The 22,363-nt window shown below is 42.2% G+C and overlaps 1 protein-coding gene across 3 annotated transcripts in view; it reads right to left on the bottom strand.

Moving 5' to 3' along the window:
- zfhx3b (zinc finger homeobox 3b) overlaps window positions 1–22,363 on the bottom strand; it is a 462,160-nt gene that overhangs the window by 48,542 nt on the left and 391,255 nt on the right. For all 3 annotated transcript variants that reach the window (XM_080186784.1, XM_080186783.1, XM_080186785.1), the window contains exon 5: window positions 17,183–17,290. In XM_080186784.1, coding sequence (XP_080042910.1) covers window positions 17,183–17,290 — 108 coding nt within the window. The remainder of the gene's footprint in view (window positions 1–17,182; window positions 17,291–22,363) is intronic.

Genomic DNA, 22,363 nt, shown 5'->3' with positions numbered 1-22,363 from the left:
AAAGGAAACTGGTGGATTTTTCCTGAAAGGAAAACTAGTGGTGGAGAGGGTGGAGAGGGCTGAGTCAGGTGACAGGAAAACAAGAGGTGGTGAGAGTAAATTGGATGAGCAGGTAGTTCAAAAGGGGAGACATGAGGATAATTATGGGAGCGCTAGTGTGGCAAGAAGGGCAATGGCGAGAGGGAAGCTAAGGGAGTAGAAAACGCAATGGAATGTAGGGGAAAGCTCAAATGATTAGAGAAATGAATGGGGAAGAGTGCTGCCGCCATTCTTTTTTCCCTTCACCACAACAACTGCTTGCAAGCTTTGGCCATTCCTTTGCCAACCACATTATATCAAATCATCCATCACCTCCCACCCAAAGCAAAATAAAAGCAAAATTATTTGAAAGAAACAGGGCTGAACAAGCAACAATGTGACAAAACTACACTGCCTGACTTACCCTATATAAACTGACAAGCATATATAAAAATATCTTGCATCTGCATACACTTCCTGTCACCCTTTCCCATTATAAATTCCTTTGTTCACATTTATAACGGGAGCTGCCTATGTAAACTTGTCAGTGTAATTACAACTATCCAGTGAACTGCCACCACTGGTAGGAGAATTAATTGCAGCATGATGCATTTACATTGGCAGTTTCCATTATAGATATAATGGAAATGTGGGAACATAATGGAAAATACAAAAATAAGGATTGAATTTATGACTTGAAAATGGTGACTGAATTACAGTGGTATACCTTGGTTCAATTATCCTTCGTCTGCAACCCTGCTACACCTGCGGATTACATTAGGTCTCACTCCCTGTGTGCAATGTGCAGTATGTGTATTACATGGACAGCTGTGACGTGGTGTCGGTTATGGTGAGTCACAGGACATGGTATTGCTAAACAGTAGGGATGTGACAAGGAAAACTTGACATGGGGAGTGTGACTGTAAGTAATTGCCACTGACAGGAAATGCATACTATATGACTCTTAATATAATAAACATTAATGTATTTTTACAAGCCTCCAGGATAGCCAAAATATTACAGACCGCATATGAATAATTCTGGTGAAGATTCAAGATGATCTGATTGCATATGGCGTGTTGCTCTGGTCGGTATGAAATCAGAACTGGGCAGAGATCTGAAGCAGTAAATGCCCAGAGTTCAGAAAAAGATCACACGAGAAAACTTAACTTTTTTGTTGCCAATTTTATGTTTCTGTTTGTTCCAATCAGAGTACAGCTGGCAGGCAGGAAATCTATAGGGTTAGAAATCAAAACTACTTACAATTTTAAGTTCAGTTACAGAGAAAATACTCGCATGATGAAGGAACTAGCTTTGGACAGAAACAATGCATTCTGTTTCATCTTTGAAAACAACTAATTGTACGTTAACGATTAAAATAAACTTTAAAAATGACCAAACCGAGAGCAATGACTCAAGTCTCTGGAAGACCAACCCAGCCCTCATGTTTACAAAGCCTGGAAGGGGACCACAGGCTTAGATAATCTCGCCACATAGGTAAAGTGACTAGTGCCCACAGCTGGGGTAGGCCATGAAGAAGTCCATCGTTCTCAAATGACAGGACGACTAGAATGGCATCTTCCTTTCTCTGAAAACCCACCTTTGCTTAACGATAATGATCCATTTTCACCTAATAAAAATAAAGTGCAACATCTGGAAAGCTCAAATGATTGAGAGAGCCCATATTGAAACATGTGTTGAGACGTTTATACATCAGAAGCCTCCGAATTTCATCCTGCCAGGAAAATAAATGTAATCTAAATATGACTGTATACACTGGACCTACTTCAGACTCACATTCCGCAAACACAATGCAAATCTTTCACTCATATCCTTTCAATTTTTTTTTGGTTCCTTGAGTGATTGTCATTCGAGTGAATAAATAATAAATGAGAGCAGAGGCCTGAGTACCAGATGTGGCTGGAATAGGTCAGACAGGACAACGGTTATTGCAGATATTTGGTGTTAAAGAAACATATGCTGCTGGAATGCAGCTTGGAGTTAAACTGTCCATCTCCACTGAACTGCTACAGATTCTTTCAGTCCTTAACTGAGGAGCAGGCTCAAAGCCACGGTGTCTAAATTTAAGTTTATATTTTATATTTACCCCAGTGTGGCCAGTTACAGTGGTCACTTCACACCTTTGATGGTTGCCTTCCTCAAGCCCTAATTTCGGCTGCTTTTCCAAACCCCCAGCTACAGATACCCAAAAAAAAGGTTTCCTGCAGTGGACTATAGGCATGCCTGTCTGCCTTTAAACTAATGTGTGTGTCTTACCACCTGACACAGCAAGGTCAGCCACCAGAGTTGTGGAAGAGTTTACAATCCTACTCGCTTGCCAAACTGGAGGTTAATGGCAGCAAATGGAAAAAAAACCTTTAAGGCCAAGAGACCGTACTTTCCTTTCCATTGGCTTGCTGAATCTATATTTCAAACTACTAAATCAAACTAATGGATTGTTTTTCAAAGGGGTATTTATCAATTGCTAGTCGGTGCTTTCAATTTCCCCAGTGGAACAGTGCGATGCCTTTGCTATCTATGCAGCTTTACAACAGCAGCACAAATAGGGCATCCGATGGTTAACGTCTCTGGACCAAATGAAGAACTCAGCAGAAATCTTGAAAATTAGGAGTAAGCATACCAGATGCCCTGACCAAATGTAAATTCATTTTGAATGAGCTGCGCTGGTAATTATATTATGTTACACATGTACATGCATATACTTCTGGACAGATAATTTAACTCCTACAAGTGGCATTAGAGAGGGTACATTCTTAAGACATCTGAATGAGCCTGTCTACTCAGTTTGCCCACTTTGTAATTAACCCCCAAAAGTATGACCAGCTGTTTTGTATTAAGTCCAAGACTAAGGCTTGCAGACTTGCGGAGGTGAGGGATGTGCATTATTCCTGCATCTTCCAACAATCACACCAAATCAAGTACTCCTACTTAAAGTACTCCATGGGTCAGTGGATTGGCTATCGCACCCTTCACATTGTGCCTGAAATAGATCTCATTCATCTATTTTATTGCTCGGGCAGCAAGGATTGAAGCTGACACTTCAGAAAGTCATTATGTCGCCAGTGCCTAGATCACAAAGAGTTAAATTTAGGCTGATTAAATGACACTGCTTTTGCTGGTAGAGGGAGGTTAGAAAGCCAGGTTAACCACATCTGACCTTTTGCACAGCTCAAGACATTAAAGTGTCAGTCTCAATCAAACATCAGGCGTCAAAAATGATTACATTGCAGGCCCGACATTACCCACACATACAACAATCTGCTGTGCACCATACTTTACACCAAAAGCCACAAAGGAAACCCACCCAGAACAGTATGCCACGGGAGTGTGTGTGAATGTATATGTGTGTGTGTATGTGTGATTGTGTGTGTATGATGGGGGAGGTGGACATTTTTCTCTCTTTAGCATCTACATCAGTCAGCTAAAGTACTTTTGACAGGCACATCACATAAACTTCCATCTCCCAGTGAAAAAAATCTAAGAGCCAATTAGGTAATTATTAATTCATGCCATTTTCCGTAAGTCCCGTGTTTTCAGCATCGTGTGTCTATAATACAATACCGTAAACTAATAAACTTTTGCGGCTATAAATTTGCCTGTCTTTCTCCCACTTATTAATAATAAAAATTCACAACACTTTAACCTTTTAATCACTGGCTGCTGTTATCAGCGTGGAGATGCCAGATTTAATCTGTTTGTTTATGGCTCCTCGGCAACAATTTTTTTTTATATATATCTAATAATAGTTCAAGTTATTTTCAGTAGCAGCAGAAAGAAATGATGCACACAGTTGCCCAAGAAACACAGCCCTTGGGCGATGACAAAGAAAGATTACCACAAAACTAAAACTGGGTGGGTCTGGCTTGTCTTGGCTCTCACCTCATACCGCTATAGCAGCAGTTTACCGATGAACAATAGATAGTGACTGATTATAGGACATGATTTTTGCCGGCTCCATGTTAGACGGCATCTCTGTTTGGGGAAGAGTGAGAAAAAAAACCCCACTGATATCATTAGTTCCTCCTGTTCAAACAAATCCTGCAGACAGCTCTGTAAGGTTACCTGCATAAAAACTGTTTCATTATTACAGTGTACCTGCCTGAACCACTTAAATGTCCTACCATTTAATTGGTTACTCTTGTGGATTAAGTGCTTATGTAGAGAGTATTATAAATGAAGCTAGCTAATGGTATCAGATGCAGTTGCTTGGGTGACTGCTGTTATGCAGATAAAACCATTCCAACATTTTAGTTCAGGATATGAGAAGATTGTAAGCTAGAGAGAGATATGACTAAACACTTTTTAAAAAAATGAAAGTTACAGTGTAACTCTCTTGAAGGTCTGGGGCGAAATAAAATAACCAAAGAAACCCAAGGATAACCTAATCTATTTCTTGGGATCTGCAGTAATTGCTTTAATTCTATTGTTAGATGTGGGCTTTGTTGGCTAGACCAATATTTGTTGCCCAATCCTACTTTCCTTTGAGAAGGTGGTGGTGAACTGCCTTCTTGAACCGCTGTAATCCATGTGGTGTATTGTTAGGAAGGGAGTTCCAGGATTTTGATCCAGTGACAGTGAAGGAACAAAGCTATATTTCCAAGTTAGGATGATGGGTGACTTGGAGAAGAACTTGAAGGTGATGGTGTTCCCATATATCTGCTGCCCTTGCCCTTCCAGGCGTTAGAGGTCACAGATTTAGAAAATGCTGTCAAGGGAGCCTTGGTGAGTTGCTGCAGTGCATCTTGTATATCGTACACACTGTGTATCAGTGGTGGAGGAAGTGAGTGTTTAAGTTAATAGATGGAGTAACAATCAAATGGGCTGCTTTTTCCTTGATGGCATCGAGTTTCTTGAGAATCAGTGGAGCCACACTTGCAGTGGACAGTATTCCATCCTGTTCCTCGTGGTGAGGAGATATGCACCTCAGAATTCCCTGCTCCTGTGGCCACAGTATTTATGTGGCTGGTTCAGTTCAGTTTCTGGTCAGTAGTAACCGCCAAGATTTTGGGGCTTTCAGTGATGATAATGCCTTTGAATGTCCAGGGGAAATGGTTAGATTCTCTCTCGCTGAAGATGGTCATTGCCTGGCACTTGTTTGGTGTGAACATTACTTACCACTTAGCAGGCTAAGCCTGGATGTTGTCCAAGTCTTGCTGCATGTTGACATAAACTGCTTCCGAATTTGTGAATGGTATCTGCGAACATCCTCACTGACCTTATGATGGAGGGAAGGTCATTGAAGCAATGGATGTTGGTTGAGTCTGAGACTCTATTCTGAACAACTCCCCCAGCCATGTCTCAGTAATGAGATGACTGGCCTCCACCAATTACTATCACCTTCCATTGTGCTAGTTATGACTCCAACCAGTGGAGAGTCCATTGACTTCAATTTTGCCAGGCTCCTCAATGCCGCACTCAGTCAAACATTGTTGATATCAATGCAGTCGCTCTCACCTCCCCTCTTGAGTTCAGCTCTTTTTTTCCTTATTTGGACCAATGCTGTAATGAGATCAGGAGCTTAACGGCCCAATGCGGAACACAAGCTGAGCGTCAGTGAGCAGATGTAAATGCCACTTGCTAACACTGCTGACAATACCTACCATCACTATGCTGATGATCGAGAGAAGGCTGATGGAGCCCTGCTTTTTGCGGACAGGGCTTACCTGGGGAATTTTTCACATTATTAGATAAATGCCAGTGTTTTAGCTGTACTGGAACAGCTACAGGTGCGGCTAATTCTGCTGCATAAGTCTTCAGTACTATTGTCAGGGTGGTGTCAAGGCCCTTAGCCTTTGGAGTATCCAGTGCCTTCAACTGTTTCTTAATATCGTGCTGAGTGGATCAAACTGGCTGAAGACTGACATCAGTGATACTGGGGACCTCCAGAGGAGGAGGTCAAGATGGATTATCCACTCAGCACTTCTAGCTGAATAAGGTTGCAAATCATTCAGCTCTCTCGTTGACGTGCTGGGCTCCCCCAAGATGGGGTGATACATGGGGCTTCCTCCTCCTTTTAATAGGCCACCATCATTCATGACTCGATGTGATAGTACTGCAGAAGGTTGATCTGATCTGTTGGTTGTGGAATTGCTTAGCTGTTGCTTCGACGATGTGGCATTTAAATGGCTGGTGTTGAAGCTTCACCAGGTTCACACCTCATTTCTTGGTATGGCTGGCGCTGCTCGTGGCATGCCCTCCTGCACTCCTCATTAAACAAAGGGTGATTGGCATGATGGTGATGGTGGAGTGAGGGGGCTATGAGATGACAGACTGTCATTAAATACAATTCTGCTGCAGCTGATGGCCCACGGCGCTCATGGATACTAAGTTTTGAATTGTTAGATCTATTCTGAATCCTCGCCATTTAGCACAGTGGCAGTGCCACACAGCACGAGGGAGGATATGCTCAGTCTGAAGATCGGATTTTGTCTTCATAAGGACTGTGCAGTGGTCACTCCTACTCATACAGTTATGGACTGGCAACATAGCCCAGCAGAAGCGATTGCACAGTGGTATATAGTTGGGAGGAAACTGTGCTGGGAGTCCTCAACATTGATCTCAGACACCATGAAATCTCGTGGCATCAGGTCAAACTTATGGGCAAGGAAACCTCCTATTGATTACCAACTACCACACTTTCTCAGCTGATGAATCAATACTGCTCCATATTGAATACCAATTGGAGGAAGCACTGAGGGCAGCAAAGGCACAGAATGTCCTCTGGGTGGGGAACTTCAATGACCAAGAGTGGCTCAGTAGAACCACTTCTGACCAACTGGCCGAGTCCTGGAGGACACAGCTGCTGGTTGGGGTCTGCTGCAGGTGCTGAGGGAACCAACAAGAGCAAATTGAATTTAGATGCCACCAGCTGCTGTGATGGGAATTTCCCTGGGTTTCTGGATTATTCAGCCAGTGACAATACATCTATGCCCCATCTCACCATTCACAGAAGAAGCATGTGAAGTAAATGTATTTTTGTTTGAAGGGAAACAGCAAGTAGTTCGAACATAGAACCCTACAGTGCAGAAACAGGCCCTTCGGCCCATCGAGTCTGCATCGACCACAATCCCACCCAGGCCCTACCCCTCATATCCCCACACATTTGCTAATCCCTCTAACCTACACATCCCAGGACACTAAGGGGCAATTTTAGCATGGCCAATCAGCCTAACCCGCACATCTTTGGACTGTGGGAGGAAACCGGAGCACCCGGAGGAAACCCACGCAGACACGAGGAAAATGTTCAAACTCCACACAGACAGTGACCCGAGCCGGGAATCGAACCCAGGTCCCTGGAACTGTGAAGCAGCAGTGCTAACCACTGTGCTACCATACCGCCCAAATTTTTAATTAACAAAAAAGGGAGAAAAAAATCACCCACACACAAGAATGGAAATCATATTTAGATATTGATTAAAATATTATTGTTTGATGTAACAAGAGGAAATTGTGTAAGAAGGAAATGGATCATTGAAAGGGTTAAGAATTTTTTTAATGAGATGGAAATGGCTAAATTCTGGGGTGTTTTCAACATTCCTTTAACCTTAATGCAAGAGTGAAAATAGATGTATGGTTTTAAGTACACTTTTATGTGAAAAAGTCCATCTATATATTTATTGTTAGCTTCTGATTAAATACAACCAAGGTGAAATGAAAGTACTACACCATATTAGGTCCTGAATCTTGGCTTAAATAGAGACTTAACTTGCAACACATTGAGGTAAGGGGGGTTTCTGACAACAGGACTGAATGCATATTCAGAAGGAGTATTTTTACAGAATGGAGTGCAGGTCCAACAATATCGGTATCCAACCGCCCATCCTGTCCCCGCCCATGCATCATGAGTGGTTGCTAGCCTTACATAATTTAATTTTGGTAAATAATTTGCAGGTGTTATTTTGCATTTCTCTTTCTCCCTCCGATTGTGGCTTCCCTGTTTTGCTGTCTGAGCATTGGCCGACCACCCTAAATTCCAAGGACATGATCTTCGCCAGAAATAGCACATGTCTGCAGAACTTCTTCAACTCTGGAGATGACAGTCTGTGCAGGACAAATCACTGTTACTTAAATATAACAGCCACTGTTACCGTCAAGTAACAGAAACAGCTACAGCAACTGTCCATTGCTGGATCTAGCCTCTATTTTGTTCAGCATGCCTGGACTGCACCACTGGAATCACCGTCATCATCCTCACTTGAGCTCTGATAGCTCTTTTCCCCTTTACATGGTTTCCACCAGTTTCAGTTGTCCCAGGAGTTCCAACCTTAGTTTCTAGAGAAACTGGCAAGAGTTTCAATTAGGACCTGTCTCAAAAAGTACAACCTTGGAATCTACGGATTCCACCACACTCATCACCAGGGGATACCTAAACTGGACTTAAGGTCATTTTTCTTCTCAACTGATACTTTCTGCGTCCACAAGTAATCCAGCAATGGGAGATCAGGGCCCAGATTACAGTGTTACTGAGCCATGGAGGTCTGTATTTCTGCTGTTAGCGGTTTCATTTTCTCAACTGGTCTGCCCTGTGGCAGAACAGGGACTAAGTAGCAACAATGGAATTTCATTTAGAGTAAAGGACAAGATATTCAGAGAGGATTTGAGAAAAAAAACGTCGCCATTTGGGGGGATTGTGGGAATCTAGAATGCACTGCCTGGGAAGGTAGTTGAAACTGGAAACCTTGCAACCTTCAAGAAATATTTGGATTAGCACTTGAAATGTCATTATAGGATACGAGACAAGTGTAGGAAAATGGGATTAGTGCACCTTTAGTGGTGGACTCGATGACCTGAAGGGCCTTTTCTGCACCGTATGACTCTATGACTATGACTCAATGACCTCTGAACTGCAGGTATTTGGGTTGTAGCCGAAATATATCAAGTTCTACATATATGATAAAAATTGAATCCTCATCAGCTACAATCACCGGAATTCTCTGACCTCGCCCACGGCTGGGATTCTCCGGTTCTGCTGCAGTGAATGGAGATTGGACTGAAGCGCCAAATCCTCCAATCTCGCAGGCGGTGGCGGCGGGTATGGACGAGACTGGAGAATCGTGCCTAATACCTTTAGTTGTAAGGTTATACTGTGAAACACAAAAAAAATGAAAATGCTGCTATCAGGGCTGACTCAAGAATGCCAAATTTGACTGATAACTGACTGGTAAAGGCTGGCTTTGGTTAGGTCTCTTGCCGAGGCATTAGCAACCCCATTGGGGCTGGGGACCGCATGAAACTGTGAAAAACAAAGCCAGCGTTTCACAGGAACAACTCAGCCAGGCACACTCTTATTATAGTGTAATGCATTCTTGGATTAAATTGTCTGAAGTGTCTAAAGTTTATTATTTATCCAGAATAGAAATATTACAGCTCATTATTCCACCCTACAATGCTCCAGGCATTCAACATCACTTACAAAGACAGCAGACCTTTCATTGGTGCATCGCGCTGATGTTAAAAACTCAAACAATCTAACCCTGATGACATTTTCCTTTATGATTCTCAGCTTCTCATAAGATTTTAGGTATCATCAATTAGGTTAATTTTTGCTGCAGCAATCGACTTCTATCTTTATTTATGGCTCTGTGGAAAAACTACCTTTGAGTGATTTAATTGAATGTGAAGGCTATGGTATATTAGACAGCTTTAATACTCATTAGTTCTGATTTTGCAGTCTAGGTAGGTCATCGAACAGGCACCAATGAATAAGATTCAAAAAATCATACCTACATTGCATCTTCTTGCATATGTCTCAGCCTTGCCACTAACTTGTCAATTTATATTTATTCTGAAAGATGATAGCGAGGATGTTTTCAAGAGGTGGGCAGGAGGCTGGGGAGCTGCAAGGGGGTCCCGATTTTTGACAAAGGGACCCAATTTCAGGCTCCAGTCCCAGCTGGTGTTTGCACTAAAGGTTTCTTCCTGGGGATGGTTGCCAGTCAGAACCATGTCATCACAGAGCATAAGGGAAAAGACGACTGGTGGAGAGCGCACGTGGTGGTCCCCTCATTCACTGCACAAGCATGGCCTCCTGGCTGCTTGACTTAAGGGCACAATCAACGAGGGGTTTGTGGCACCTTTGGAGATATTTACAGATTTGGAAGCTCCAATCGCCTAATTCATAACTTGGAAAGGGGGAGAGGGAAGGGGCGTTTAGAGACACTACTGTGTAATTTATAAAGCTTGCTGTTATGCTTTTGTGCTCTCTATGTGGGAAACATGAAAATATTTGCCAGGACACTGACAGGGATTTAATTATGCCACTGGCAAGTAAGGCCTTGGTCTAGCTTGTACATTCTTTGTGCCAGCATAGCTGACGACAAAAGGTCTTTAGGTCCTTTGAAACTAAATTATTGATTTTATATAGATTTGATGATTGAAGAGTTTAAAATAAAACCCAGTTAAAGCCATTGTAAGGAAGGTGTCTCATTCAAATCCTATTTTATTCTAATTATTTAAATAAATAATGCAACGCATTTTCCATTTTGAAATTTTGAATGTCCACAAATATATATATCATATGCCTGAACGCCTCACACTAAAGATCAAGATATGTACAAATATTCACGAGAATTTGTACAAAATATGAGACTAATGGCTCTAACATTTTTTTATGAAGCTCACTTGACAATGATTTCAAGATCTTTTATTCCTTCCTTCCTCAGGTGATTTAAATGGTTAAAATTCTGGAGAGATTAAAATAAACTTTTTTTTTAGCGTCATTTTGTTCACCTTTACATTCTCCTTGCCCTTTAAGCTGTTTGTCCGGCCAGCTCATTGTATCACAGACGTATTCTGCACATCCAGCACTCAAGAGGAGGAAAAAATACTGCTGCTCAAGTAAAGATGCGCATGACCTATTTTTTCAATTTCAGTAATTAGGGAGGCATGGGGCCTGAAGGAATTATTCATGAATGCAGGAGCCCTGCTGTATACATTTATGTTAAACATGTCAAAGCCTATTGAAATCATGCCTGCCAGCACTATACACCATAAACACACTTCCATGACAACTTTTCTTTGCTTGCAGTCCATTAATACCATCTTTAATAGCTATTGCTCCCTTCCTCTCTCTCCAACTCAAATCAGAAACGGTCCATTTCACTAATCGCACAACGTTAGGTGAGCAACTCCAACCTTTAGGCCATAGTTTCATAAATATTTTATTTTTAGTACAGGAACGTGTGGAGTAGGATAGGGCACTGCAATGATTAGACACTTTCAGAATCAGTTTATTCTAAGAAGTCCTCTTATCATTCAGACAATTAATTGGTTTGACAATGTTACTTCCTACGTGTTTATTGTTAGCATTAGCTTTCATTTTTCATTTCGTTCACTCACTTATTTGCACAGTCTTCCATTAAACTGCTCCTGCTTTCCTTCCAACCGTAATGATAGCTGCTTGTTTTTAATGTGCTATGGTATACGGCTCTTTGTAAGTTTGCTCCTCCAGCGTTACACATTTCTTATTCACTAGGTGAGAGGGCGTAAAAGCAACCTGCTTTTTAAGAGCAGTGACAATGTCATTGGTCATTGCCTCTCTATTTTGTCTCGCATATTACTATATGTCAAGCTAGTGTCCAGAACTCACCAGGTGGAGGAATTCTTGTCATCCTTTAGGAGCCTTTGAGAGGGATTTGAGAGTTGCAATTATCTGCAATTACGGGGCAACACAGCAGCACAGTGGTTAGCACTGCTGCTTCACAGTGCCAGGGACCTGGGTTCGATTCCCGACTTGGGTCGCTGTCTGTGTGGAGTTTGCACGTTCTATCCGTGTCTGCGTGGGTTTCCCCCGGATGCTCTGGTTTCCTCCCACATTCTGAAAGACGTGCTGGTTAGGTGCATTGACCCGAACAAGCGCCGGACTGTGGCGACTAGGGGAATTTCACAGTAACTTCATTGCAGTGTTAATGTAAGCCTTACTTATGACTAATAAATAAATAAACTTTAACTTTATCTACCAGCTAAGTTCTGCTGGCCAGGAAAGATGCTACCTTTATTTTAACATCTTGTAAAATGGAACACCAGTCAAAGGTCATTCAGTTGATGGTCTTCCAATTTTCCACACTGATTGAAGGAAGGACTATATTTATCCAAGTACATTTTTTAAATAATGGCTAATAGGTAAGTGTGAACAAGATCTTGATTTGAATCATTGAGGGCCTCTGTAAGGAAAGCTATGATGGTCTTCTCTCTGCAATTCTCTCTGCAGTGAGGTGGAAAATTCCAGGAGAGCAGCAAGATTCACTAACTATCGTCAGTGACTGGGAATATTCCTGTGCTTGCCTCGACAAATTTTCATGTATTATATATGAAATTATTATTCCTTAAATTAATTTTGAGAAGTAGATTGCTTCCACGTTTCGTAATAGAAACTTTCCACAGCAGAGATTAAGCATTAAATCCGTGAGCTATCTCAGCCTTGAAAAACACATAAGCGCTTGTTAATTATTGAGTCAACCCAGCTAGTGGGAATGCAAAAGAAAAAAAACAAAAAAATGTATTTCAAATTTACCAGTGGCTTCAGAGAGGAAAAAAAATACCATCCTTATATCCTGCAGCGATTCTAAGGCAGTGCTAAAGGTGAGCTGTTTGGCGTTTTAGAGGCCTACAACTCATGATTAAGAACTCAAGCTGTAAGCCCACGTTCAATGTTAAATTTCAACATAATTTTGGGTTTTGTACAAAGAAAGACGTGTTTGACTTACTGCTGGAGTTTACCTTTTTTGGGGCTTATGTTGTTTTATGTAATCCTCATGCAAATGATATTGGATCATAAAATAGTAGAATCCCTACAGTTGCAGAAACAGGCCATTCAACCTGTCAGATCTACATCCAACAATAATCCCACATATCTATCTTGCTAATTCCCCTGATGCTAAGGGGCAATTATGCGTGGCCACTTCACCTAACTTGGGCGGATCAATGGCACAGTGGTCAGTACTGCTGCCTCACAGCTCCAGGGACCTGGGTTCGATACCCGGCTTGGGGTTCTGTCTGTGTGGTGTTTGCACATTCTACCCGTGTCTGTGAGGGTTTCCTAGCGGTGCTCTGGTTTCCTCCCACAGTCCAAAGATGTGCATTGGCCATACTAAATTGCCCCATCATGACCCAGGATGCATAGGTTAGAGGGATTAAGGGAGTAAACATGTGGGGTTACAAGGATAGGGCCCAGGTGGGATTGTTATTGGTGCAGATTCGATGGGCCGAATGACCTCCTGCTGCACTGCAGGGTTTCTATGAGCTTTGCACTGTGGGAGGAAACAAGAGCATCCAGAGGAAACCCACAAAGACATGGGGAGAGCACGCAAACTCCACACAAACAGTTACCTGAGGGCAGAATCGAACCCAGGTCCCTGTGCTAACCACTGTGCCCATTTGCAATGCTTTAATCGCTGGTACAATTGCCCCAATCTTCATAGTTTAACAAATCTTAAGTCATTGATGTGCAGGTATGGAACATATCCCAGTGATGCTCAGATATATATGAAATGAAACCTGGACCATTCTGGTTCCATTCTACCCATTTTGCTTTTGTCTTCATGTGGCTAGTAGGCTTTTTGTAACTTGTATTTCCTTGACTGCTTCCTTTCAAAGGAGGTAAAACCTCATTCGAGTACAGGGAGGATTTAATGCACTTCCATTTCATGGTAAATTTTGCTGTTTGCAAAATTCCATGAAGAAATTCTGGGTCCAACCTAATTCCCCAAGGAGTTGGTGCTTACGACCGGCCAGTGTGCTGGAGACGATCTCTGACAGCAAGGTATGAATGGGTAACAGCCTGAGGATTGACCACCTATACAGCAGAAATGGCGGTGATACTGGTATTTAAAAATTAATGCGAAATGATAACAACATCGCTTTTCCCGTAACAGCAAAAGTAGAAGAATTATGCATCACTGGTCGCATAATGTGAAATTCCAGAGAAGATTCTGTTACAGCCCCTGATAAGCACCTCTTCATTCTCCCATATGCACTAACAACATTGAAACGCTATTATAGTGGAAGCTTGTGGGCTAAACAATCTTGGCGGACTTCAGGGCATTGTATGCACTCCCAAGTGTATATGTACACTAACTAGTGTATAAGTAAAATAAGGTGGTGAATTACAGGCTGTAATGCAACCTCAGATCGCAGTTCAGATTGTCGTCGGAACCTCTGTTTTTATTACAGCCTTATAAGGTGGTCCAGCCCAGCCACTACTGCACGGGCTGTGGGATCAGATACCTGCATGCATAAATACATTAACACTCGTGGCAAATTCTTTCTCCCATCCCCTTTAAATTGTACAGGCATTACATACTGGCCACTGCATTAGAATTGTTCATGATACAATCCAAGCTAAAATGCTTTACATTACAGATTGTGGTATACTGGACATTGAAAAGCTACTCTAAATATTACCTCACAGAATTGCAGAGAGGCAGCACCATTCATGAAGGGAGATGAAGAAGGCATGTGAAGGCACGTGAATCAATTCAGCACTCAGAAGGTTAAAAATTTTAAACATGCAACATGCTGAATAATATATACAAATTTTTGCAAGAAGACTATTTTGGAGCCAGTTGAGTCAGTTGTAAAAGCCAAAGTGTAACCCTTTTGTGGCTCATTTTATAGAAAGTAGCATACGGGTGAAAAGATCATCCATGGGTTGGTGTTGTTTAGTCTTATAATTCTTACTAATCTTTAAATGCCCACAAAACTTCATAAATCATTTCATTAAAGTGATGCATCGTTTTTAATAAGGTTTTATTCATTTTTATGGTCTGATCAAGCAATTTTCATCTAAAAGAATTACTGTGCAATCACAAAGCATTTTGTGTGAAAAACTAGTTATTATGGAAATTGTGTTATCAGAGAATAATTTTTCGTACAGCAAATTGAGGCCAGACACAAGTGGAAATTTAATAGGAGCGTGGTGCTGAAGTAAGCAACCATATTACAGAGAATGCCAGGCTAATATTTTAGACCAATTTCAGAAGAATTATTTTTAAATTGATTGGCGATATTAATGGAAACTGCCTTTACATGAAATCCCAAACTCCTTCCATTATGCTCCTACGATTTGTAGCCATTCTTTTTAAAAACATTTTTTTTTAAATGGAGACCACTCCAGATTGCACTGACTATGCAATTACAGCATTTAAAAAGGGTAATAGTTTCTCCGCACCCTTTTCAAATGTGATGAATATTTAAATGTTTCATGAATAACTGATCGTTTTAATTAATGTGGTTGTTTTCCATACTTTTTGATGTCACTGAGCCTATCTGTCATCATTATGCTATGATTGGTCCAGGCGGCCTTGCAGGTGATGTGATGTCGTACCGAGTCCCTAAGGATGATTATTTGCAACCTTCAAAATAGAAGTAATTATAAAATATACGTGGATTTGCATGTGTGACTGGAAACCTTGGAGCTTAAATGAATCACACTGCCTAGTTTTACTTGTGGGGAAAAGTGCGGAGAAGAATTTCTTCCAGCAGTTTAATGTTTTTGCTCCTCTTGGGCAGCACAGTGGCTAGCACTGCTAACTCATAGCGCCAGGGACATGGGTTCGATTGCCGGCTTGGGTCACTGCTTGTGCAGAGTCTGCATGTTCTCCACATGCCTGCGTGGGTTTCCTCTGGGTGCTTCTGTTTCCTCCCACAGTCTGAAAGACCTGCTAGTTAGCTGGATTGGCCATGCTAAATTCTCCCTCAGTGTACCCGAACAGGCACCGGAGTGCAGCAACTAGGGAATTTTCACAGTAACTTCACTGTAGTATTAATGTAAGCCTACTTGTGACAGTAATAAATGAAATAATTAAGAATAATGTTCCGAGATACCAATCCCTAACTGCAGCACAATGAAAGTTGCAGTGTGCCTTTGTCTGAGGCTTTCACACATCTCAGCTCATGGGATAAACCTACAGGTCACGCCTCCATTCATTCAAAGAGAAAACTTATCTACACCTAAAGTGTAAGGCTAAGGTACAGGTATTGGAAAGTGGGATTAAAATCAGCAGCTAGTTTCTTTCTCTCTTTTTGGGCCAGTGCAGACATGATGGGCTGAAAGGTCTCATTCTGCATCGTAACTTGTAATGACTTCAATCAGGCCACTAAGATTGGCCTACTGGAATATGAACTCCCTGATTAAGGAGTCAATTGGTGGGCCAATCAGGGGGTCTTTTCCTTGTATTTAACTGGGAGTGTCAGTTCCTCTGGCACTCCCAAAGGTAGATTGTTGACTGATATCACTCTGTGTAGTGCTGTTGGAATTGTAAATAAAGGGATTTTGTTGAAGTGACTTCTGCCTCTGAAGGCTTATTACATGATTTTTCTATAGTTCTAAGAGTACAACATCATATTGCCGCCCAGCAGCCGAACAGATTAAAGTCCACATGATAAAGAATAGTATGAGAACATTGGGCAAACAGTGTTGGATCCAAATTCCCTTAAGCTTGCAAGCCTATGTTTTTTCAGCCATGCCCACTTATTCCTCTGCCTTCTTTCAGGATCCCAGGAGATCAAACGTAGACACAATTCAATCGATATAGCTTCACGTCGCTTTACATATACTTGTGATCTTGGCTTCCATTTGAACCTCCTCTACCATGTTCTGTGCACATGCAAATCTTAGGAGACATGGGTTCACATCTCACGTTGCAGCTGGTGGAATTTAAATTCAATTAATAAAATCTGGAATGAAAAGCTAGTCTCAGTAATGGCGACTGTTGATTTAAAAACAAAACCCGTCTGGTTCACTAGCGCCCTTTAGGGAAAGAAGCCATCCTTATCTGGTTCCAAACCCACAGCAATGTGGATGACTCTTACCTGCCCTCTGAAATGGCTGAGCAAGCCACTCAGTTCAAGGACAATTGGGATGGGCGATAAATGTTGGCCCAGCCAGTGACACCCACAGTCCCGTGAAAGAATAAATTTTTAAAAGATGTAAAGAGCTGCTACACAGAAAGGAAACCAAAGCAAGTAACAAAATACTCTCACGTGGCTGTCTCATGTGTTTTTAGATGGTCACCCTTCTATATTTGTCGGAGTGTATTGACATCATTTGGATCATTGGGCCACTTGCTGTTCAAGGTTTTCAACAATCCCTGGATTAAGTAGGGAAATATTTAAGTTGAATAATAAGTAGCTTGTGTTGCTCTACCTGTTTCTTTGCTGGGTTCCTTCTCACCCCCACTGTCTTTGTCTTTGGTAGAATCTTCTGCTTCTTGGATGGACTCATTAGGACCTTCCACATCTTCGTTTGCTTCATCTAGAAGAAAAGAAAAATGTATTTTTATTTAAACGCAGTGCACTTCCAAGTGGACAATCTGAAGACAACAGCAAGCCAGACGATGTCCAGAATGGAAAATGTCTCACATAGATTGCACAGGGTCTCATTCTCAAATGCTGCAACCGTACTTGGGACTGCCTTGCAGAATGTCCAACTTGCTGGTGGTGTCTGAACCAGTCAGCTTGAATTCAAATGTGCACAAATTGCACTGACATTATATGAATAACATGGTGAAGCAGTTGCACTTAAGTGTGCTGTAGAAATTTACAGAACAGCGTTGGGCAAGGGGATGGCTTGAAATGTGCTCAAATTAAGCTGAATACCACAAGGCTTTCTTTGGAAATGGGAGGTGCACCACACAATTGTTTGGCTGGCCTACTCATTTCCACATCTGTCCTATAGGTGTCACCCTAAGCAAGCAGACGTTCCAAAGTCAACCTGTTTCCCCAGAGCGCCACCACCAGAACCCAACCCCCAACCTGAGCACATGGTAATAATATACCTCACCATGGTGTCTGGATACCAGGCTTGATAAAAAAAACACAAAGTGCTTTAAAAAGAGAATCTTATAATCCTTTCTGCATGCTCTGTTTTGGACCACATCAATTAATCAAATTAAAATCTCAGTTTAAGTGTAGGATTCCAATAGCCAGTCCCTGTGGCGACTTGAACATTTACCTCTTGATGGGATCCATCATATAAAAGATATTTTACCACCTCTTATCCTGCTGTGCTACATTGATTTTTAATAAGACGTTCCTCACTGATGTAACATTCTACCTTCAGCCAGTTCTTTTTTCAAGCAGTTTTTTTTTTAAACCCAGCTTTTTCTTCCAGCCAGGATCAAAGCAGGCAAAAATAAATCAGGTTTGGAGAGAGAGCTAAGGTACCTCACATACCGATATCATCAAAAGCTCATACTGTATGAAGTAACTCAGGAAGGTCAAAGGTCAGTTTGGCATCCATATTTCATCTTTAGCTCAGGCCTGTAAAATATCTATGCATCAACCCCAAATGAGATATTATTCCTGAGGCCTGACTCCCCTTCAGTCAGTCTGATTACATTACACTGTGACCACTTGCTCGCTCTGCAAAGAGGAACAAAACATTAACTGCTTATTAAAGGGGCTTTCCTCTGCTTGTGGATTTTAACTGCTTCATAATCGTGCCTTCCCAGAAGTAAGGACGATCTGCCACTTCTTTTTAAAAAAAACTTAAGAATAAGCTTCGCGGTTATCGAAGTGAGACTCCTTGCGCCTTTTCATTGTAATAAAATGTGAAGCGACATGTGCGACTGGCAGGAGTGCGCTCAGAGACAATGAGTGCTGGCTTCCATGCTGTGATTCTTTCATGCATAGTCCGGTTTTTTTTGATCTCCTGCACCTCTCCTTCTCCACACATCTCCCGACTGCTGCAGCGCATCCACATTTTTTTTTTGCTAACATTTGTGTTTTCTCTTCCAATGTATTCTGTGGCCCTGGCAACTTTCTGCTTAATAACACAACAACTCAAAAACGTTGGTCTGCAAGATTGGGGCTTAGTAAATAGCACTCGAAAAGTTGAGCATGAAAGAGGAAAGTGACTTCGGGGGGGAAAAAAAAGCCGAATACAAGCTTTCAAGGTATCAAGCAGAAGGAATGTACCCCACAGGTCTGGGACACATTTTTTTTTGCTGGGCGCATCTTTCTCAATAGTTGCTGGTATGTGTTTCAGTTCAAAATAAGAATCCCAGACATGCCTCTCCTTACATCATTACTAAGTCTGACCTTAGACTGACCCCTGGAGCTGTTAGACTAATCTAAATGTGAATGAGCACTTTGTGCCAATGCTGTGAAGGGGCCGAATCCAGCAAACAGCAAAACTTTACACATCAACTTAATCACAAACAGCAGTGACTGGAGGCCCCAGAACAATGACAATCCTCCACTTCCCAAAGAATGAACAGTTTCTTCAATGCTTTAATGTAAGTCCTTATTAAGGACAATATGCAAAGTCAGGTCAGGTCAGGTCAGGTTAGCTGATTGAGATTTTTGCTCATTAAGCTCTCCAGCTGTTCAGTGAGAAAAGAAAGTAGGTATTCTTGAGGTTTCTCGGTATTAGTTCCGAAGAACTTAACAGCAGCTGCAGCAGGCCCTGGCATAGATGATTTAACCTGTTTAGACATGATCAGATTGTTTCATCAGAGGAGCCATACAGTGACTGGAGATGACCCAACATTGTTTCAATTAAAACACTTTTATATCTCTGCTGGTATTTCACACTGTAGATTTTGATTGCCTCTTCCATCAGTTTTATGTACGTGCTATTGGGTTTGCAGAGCAAGGCTGGCTGGAGACTTGAAGACAGCGAGCATTGCATTATACACAGGGGGCGGCGGGGGAGCTCAGGGGCCAGAGAAGTAGATCATTGTGGGGTGCAAGGTGGGGAGGGGGCACTTTATGAAGCAATATATTAGTGGTGTTCGGGGGTGGAGTGTTGACACATGGATTCACGAAAGCTTCAGACAAGACAGTCTTGGTAAATTAAATTGCGAGTATCAGGAAGTTGTGTGAATTCACAACTGCTTTTCTCAGAAGCTCGTTGGGTTGAAAGAGAGGAATCATAAAATATGAGCGAGCAGAAACTCCATTTGTTCTGAAAATCGGGTATGTTAAAGACATTCTGAATTTGGGACCTGAATTGAAACTTAAAGTTATTACGACATGACCTGGCCCTCTATATTTACAAGATGGCAATACAGGGGACACTATCTCACCAGGCATGTGTAATCTATTTTGTGCTTGCCATTAGGAAAGGTCGACTTAAACCTGCCTGCCATTTTGCAACAGATGTTGCTTCTGTGCTGGCAATGCATTCTCAGATTGCTCAGTTATCCACTGATACAAAAGCAGTGGTGCCGTACATAGATAAAGCAGTGTGCCATGCAGTGGTAGGGTACAGGGTTCATGTTCTCCCACTTCTTGATGTTATTCATTTTGGCCCTACAAGAGGCAGATATTGAGATGTACAAGATCATGAACAGAGTGGATAGGGAGCAGCTGTTCCCCTTAGTTGAAGATCAGTTACTAGGGGACAAAGGTTCAAGGTGAAGGGCAGGAGGTTCAAGAGGGGATGCGAGGAAAAGCTTTTTTACCAGAGGGTGGTGACGGTCTGGAACGCACTGCCTGGGAATGTGGTGGAGGCAGGTTAAAATGTACCTGGATGAGCACTTGGCACGCCATAACATTCAGGGCTATGGGCCAAGTGCTGGTAAATGGGATAAAGTGGGAGTCCAGGTGTGTCTGGTGCAGACTCGATGGACTGAAGGGCCTCTTCTGCACTCTATGATTCTCTAAATGGGATGTTTCTATACGGCAAAGGAAGGGAAGGTGAACAAACAGTCACCAAAACCTACTCTCACATCAGGTCTTTGTGTTGGTGCTGGGAAATGCCTCACTACAGCTGCCCACAACCTCGGCTGGAGTGCAGAATAGCAGGAAAATGTAATTAGACTAAAAAGATAAAATCAAGGTTAAACAACAAGTGGTCGCACCTCAAATTAACAATAATAACATGTCCTGGATTTTCATCCTCAAGGCTTATAGTGGGAATCAGGAAAATTCCCAGCTCGGCCAGCTCCCTCTGTTTCTGGGGGGAGGGGCATACCTTGGCATGGGGAGGTTCTCTTAAACTTACCTTTAAAAGGTCCACACATGCAGGTTGTGGCTCAAGTTGTCTCTGAGGTGCAGTGAACCACAACACATTGAAATCCTTGCCCAATCCATGAAAATTGCAGGGGACTGGAACATGGCTGTCCCCCCGCAACGGAGCAGGCTATGTCAGGAATGCAGGGGACAGGACTTTGACCCGGCCCCAACCAACTCCAAAAAATTGGAAAACAGGGGAAGGGGGTCAGGAATCTGGTCGTGGCCACGATTTTTAAAGGGCCCTTGAATTACGCAGATGCAGTGAAAATCCAGCCCTACTAGTATGAATTATAAATTAAGTTTATAAATTAGTTTATAATTTAGAGCTGGAGTTTAGAAGGCTGAGGGGGGGATCTTATAGAGACATATAAGATAATGAAAGGGATGGATAGGGTAGAGGTAGAGAGATTCTTCCCACTTAGAAAGGACTGCAGAACTACAGGGCACAGCCTCAAGATAAGGGGGGGGGTGCAGTTTAGAACAGAGTTGAGGAGGAACTTCTTCACTCAAAGGGTGGTGAATCTCTGGAATTCTCTGCCCGTTGAAGTGATGGAGGCTACCTCGCTAAATATATTTAAGTCACGGTTAGATAGGTTTTTGATAGACGAGGGAGTTAAGGGTTATGGGGAGAAAGCAGGAAAGTGGAACTGATCCACTTCAGATCAGCCATGATCTTATTGAATGGCGGGGCAGGCTCGAAGGGCTAGATGGCCTACTCCTGCTCCTATTTCTTATGTTCTTATTAACATTAAAATTAAAAAAGGCAAGCATAATCAAATGCCTCTGGTCTTTGTTATAGTTACCAGCTTCAAATTCAAACAGTAAGAGTTAGTCTTCTCATCTCATGGCGTTTGCGTGCTTGGCAGCCTCCAGAATTATGTTGCAACTTTTCATCTGATTGAAACTCAAAACAACCTTACGCTGAACCTAAACTCTCAGTGTATTTTCAGCTTTTGTCTCACCATAAGTAGCATGCCTTCAAAAAGCAATAGGAAAGATGGTCAGCTTTCAGATAGCTAACTGGAAAGCTATCTTGATGCTGCGGCAGCAGATATTAGCATTTCACCTCCTGCAACATGAATTCAAAACTGGTTCAGATAAGTGAAAGTCATTGCTAGCTGCAAAAGCTCCAAATGAAATGGGTTTTATAGAATCATCAGTGCAGTGCAGTGCAGGAGGCCATTCAACCCGTCAAGCCTGCACTAACAACAATCCCACCCATGCACTATTCCCGTAATCCCTCATATTTAACCTCCTAATCCTCCTGACACTACGGGACAATTTAGCATGGACAATCAACCTGACCTGCACATCTTTGGACTGTGGAAGGAAACTGGAGCACCCGGAGGAAACCTACGCAGACACT

Source organism: Carcharhinus amblyrhynchos, chromosome 4 (genome assembly GCF_965287045.1).
Source record: "Carcharhinus amblyrhynchos chromosome 4, sCarAmb.v2.hapA, whole genome shotgun sequence".
Taxonomy (NCBI): domain Eukaryota; kingdom Metazoa; phylum Chordata; class Chondrichthyes; order Carcharhiniformes; family Carcharhinidae; genus Carcharhinus; species Carcharhinus amblyrhynchos.
This window is presented reverse-complemented; position numbering and strand designations above follow the sequence as displayed.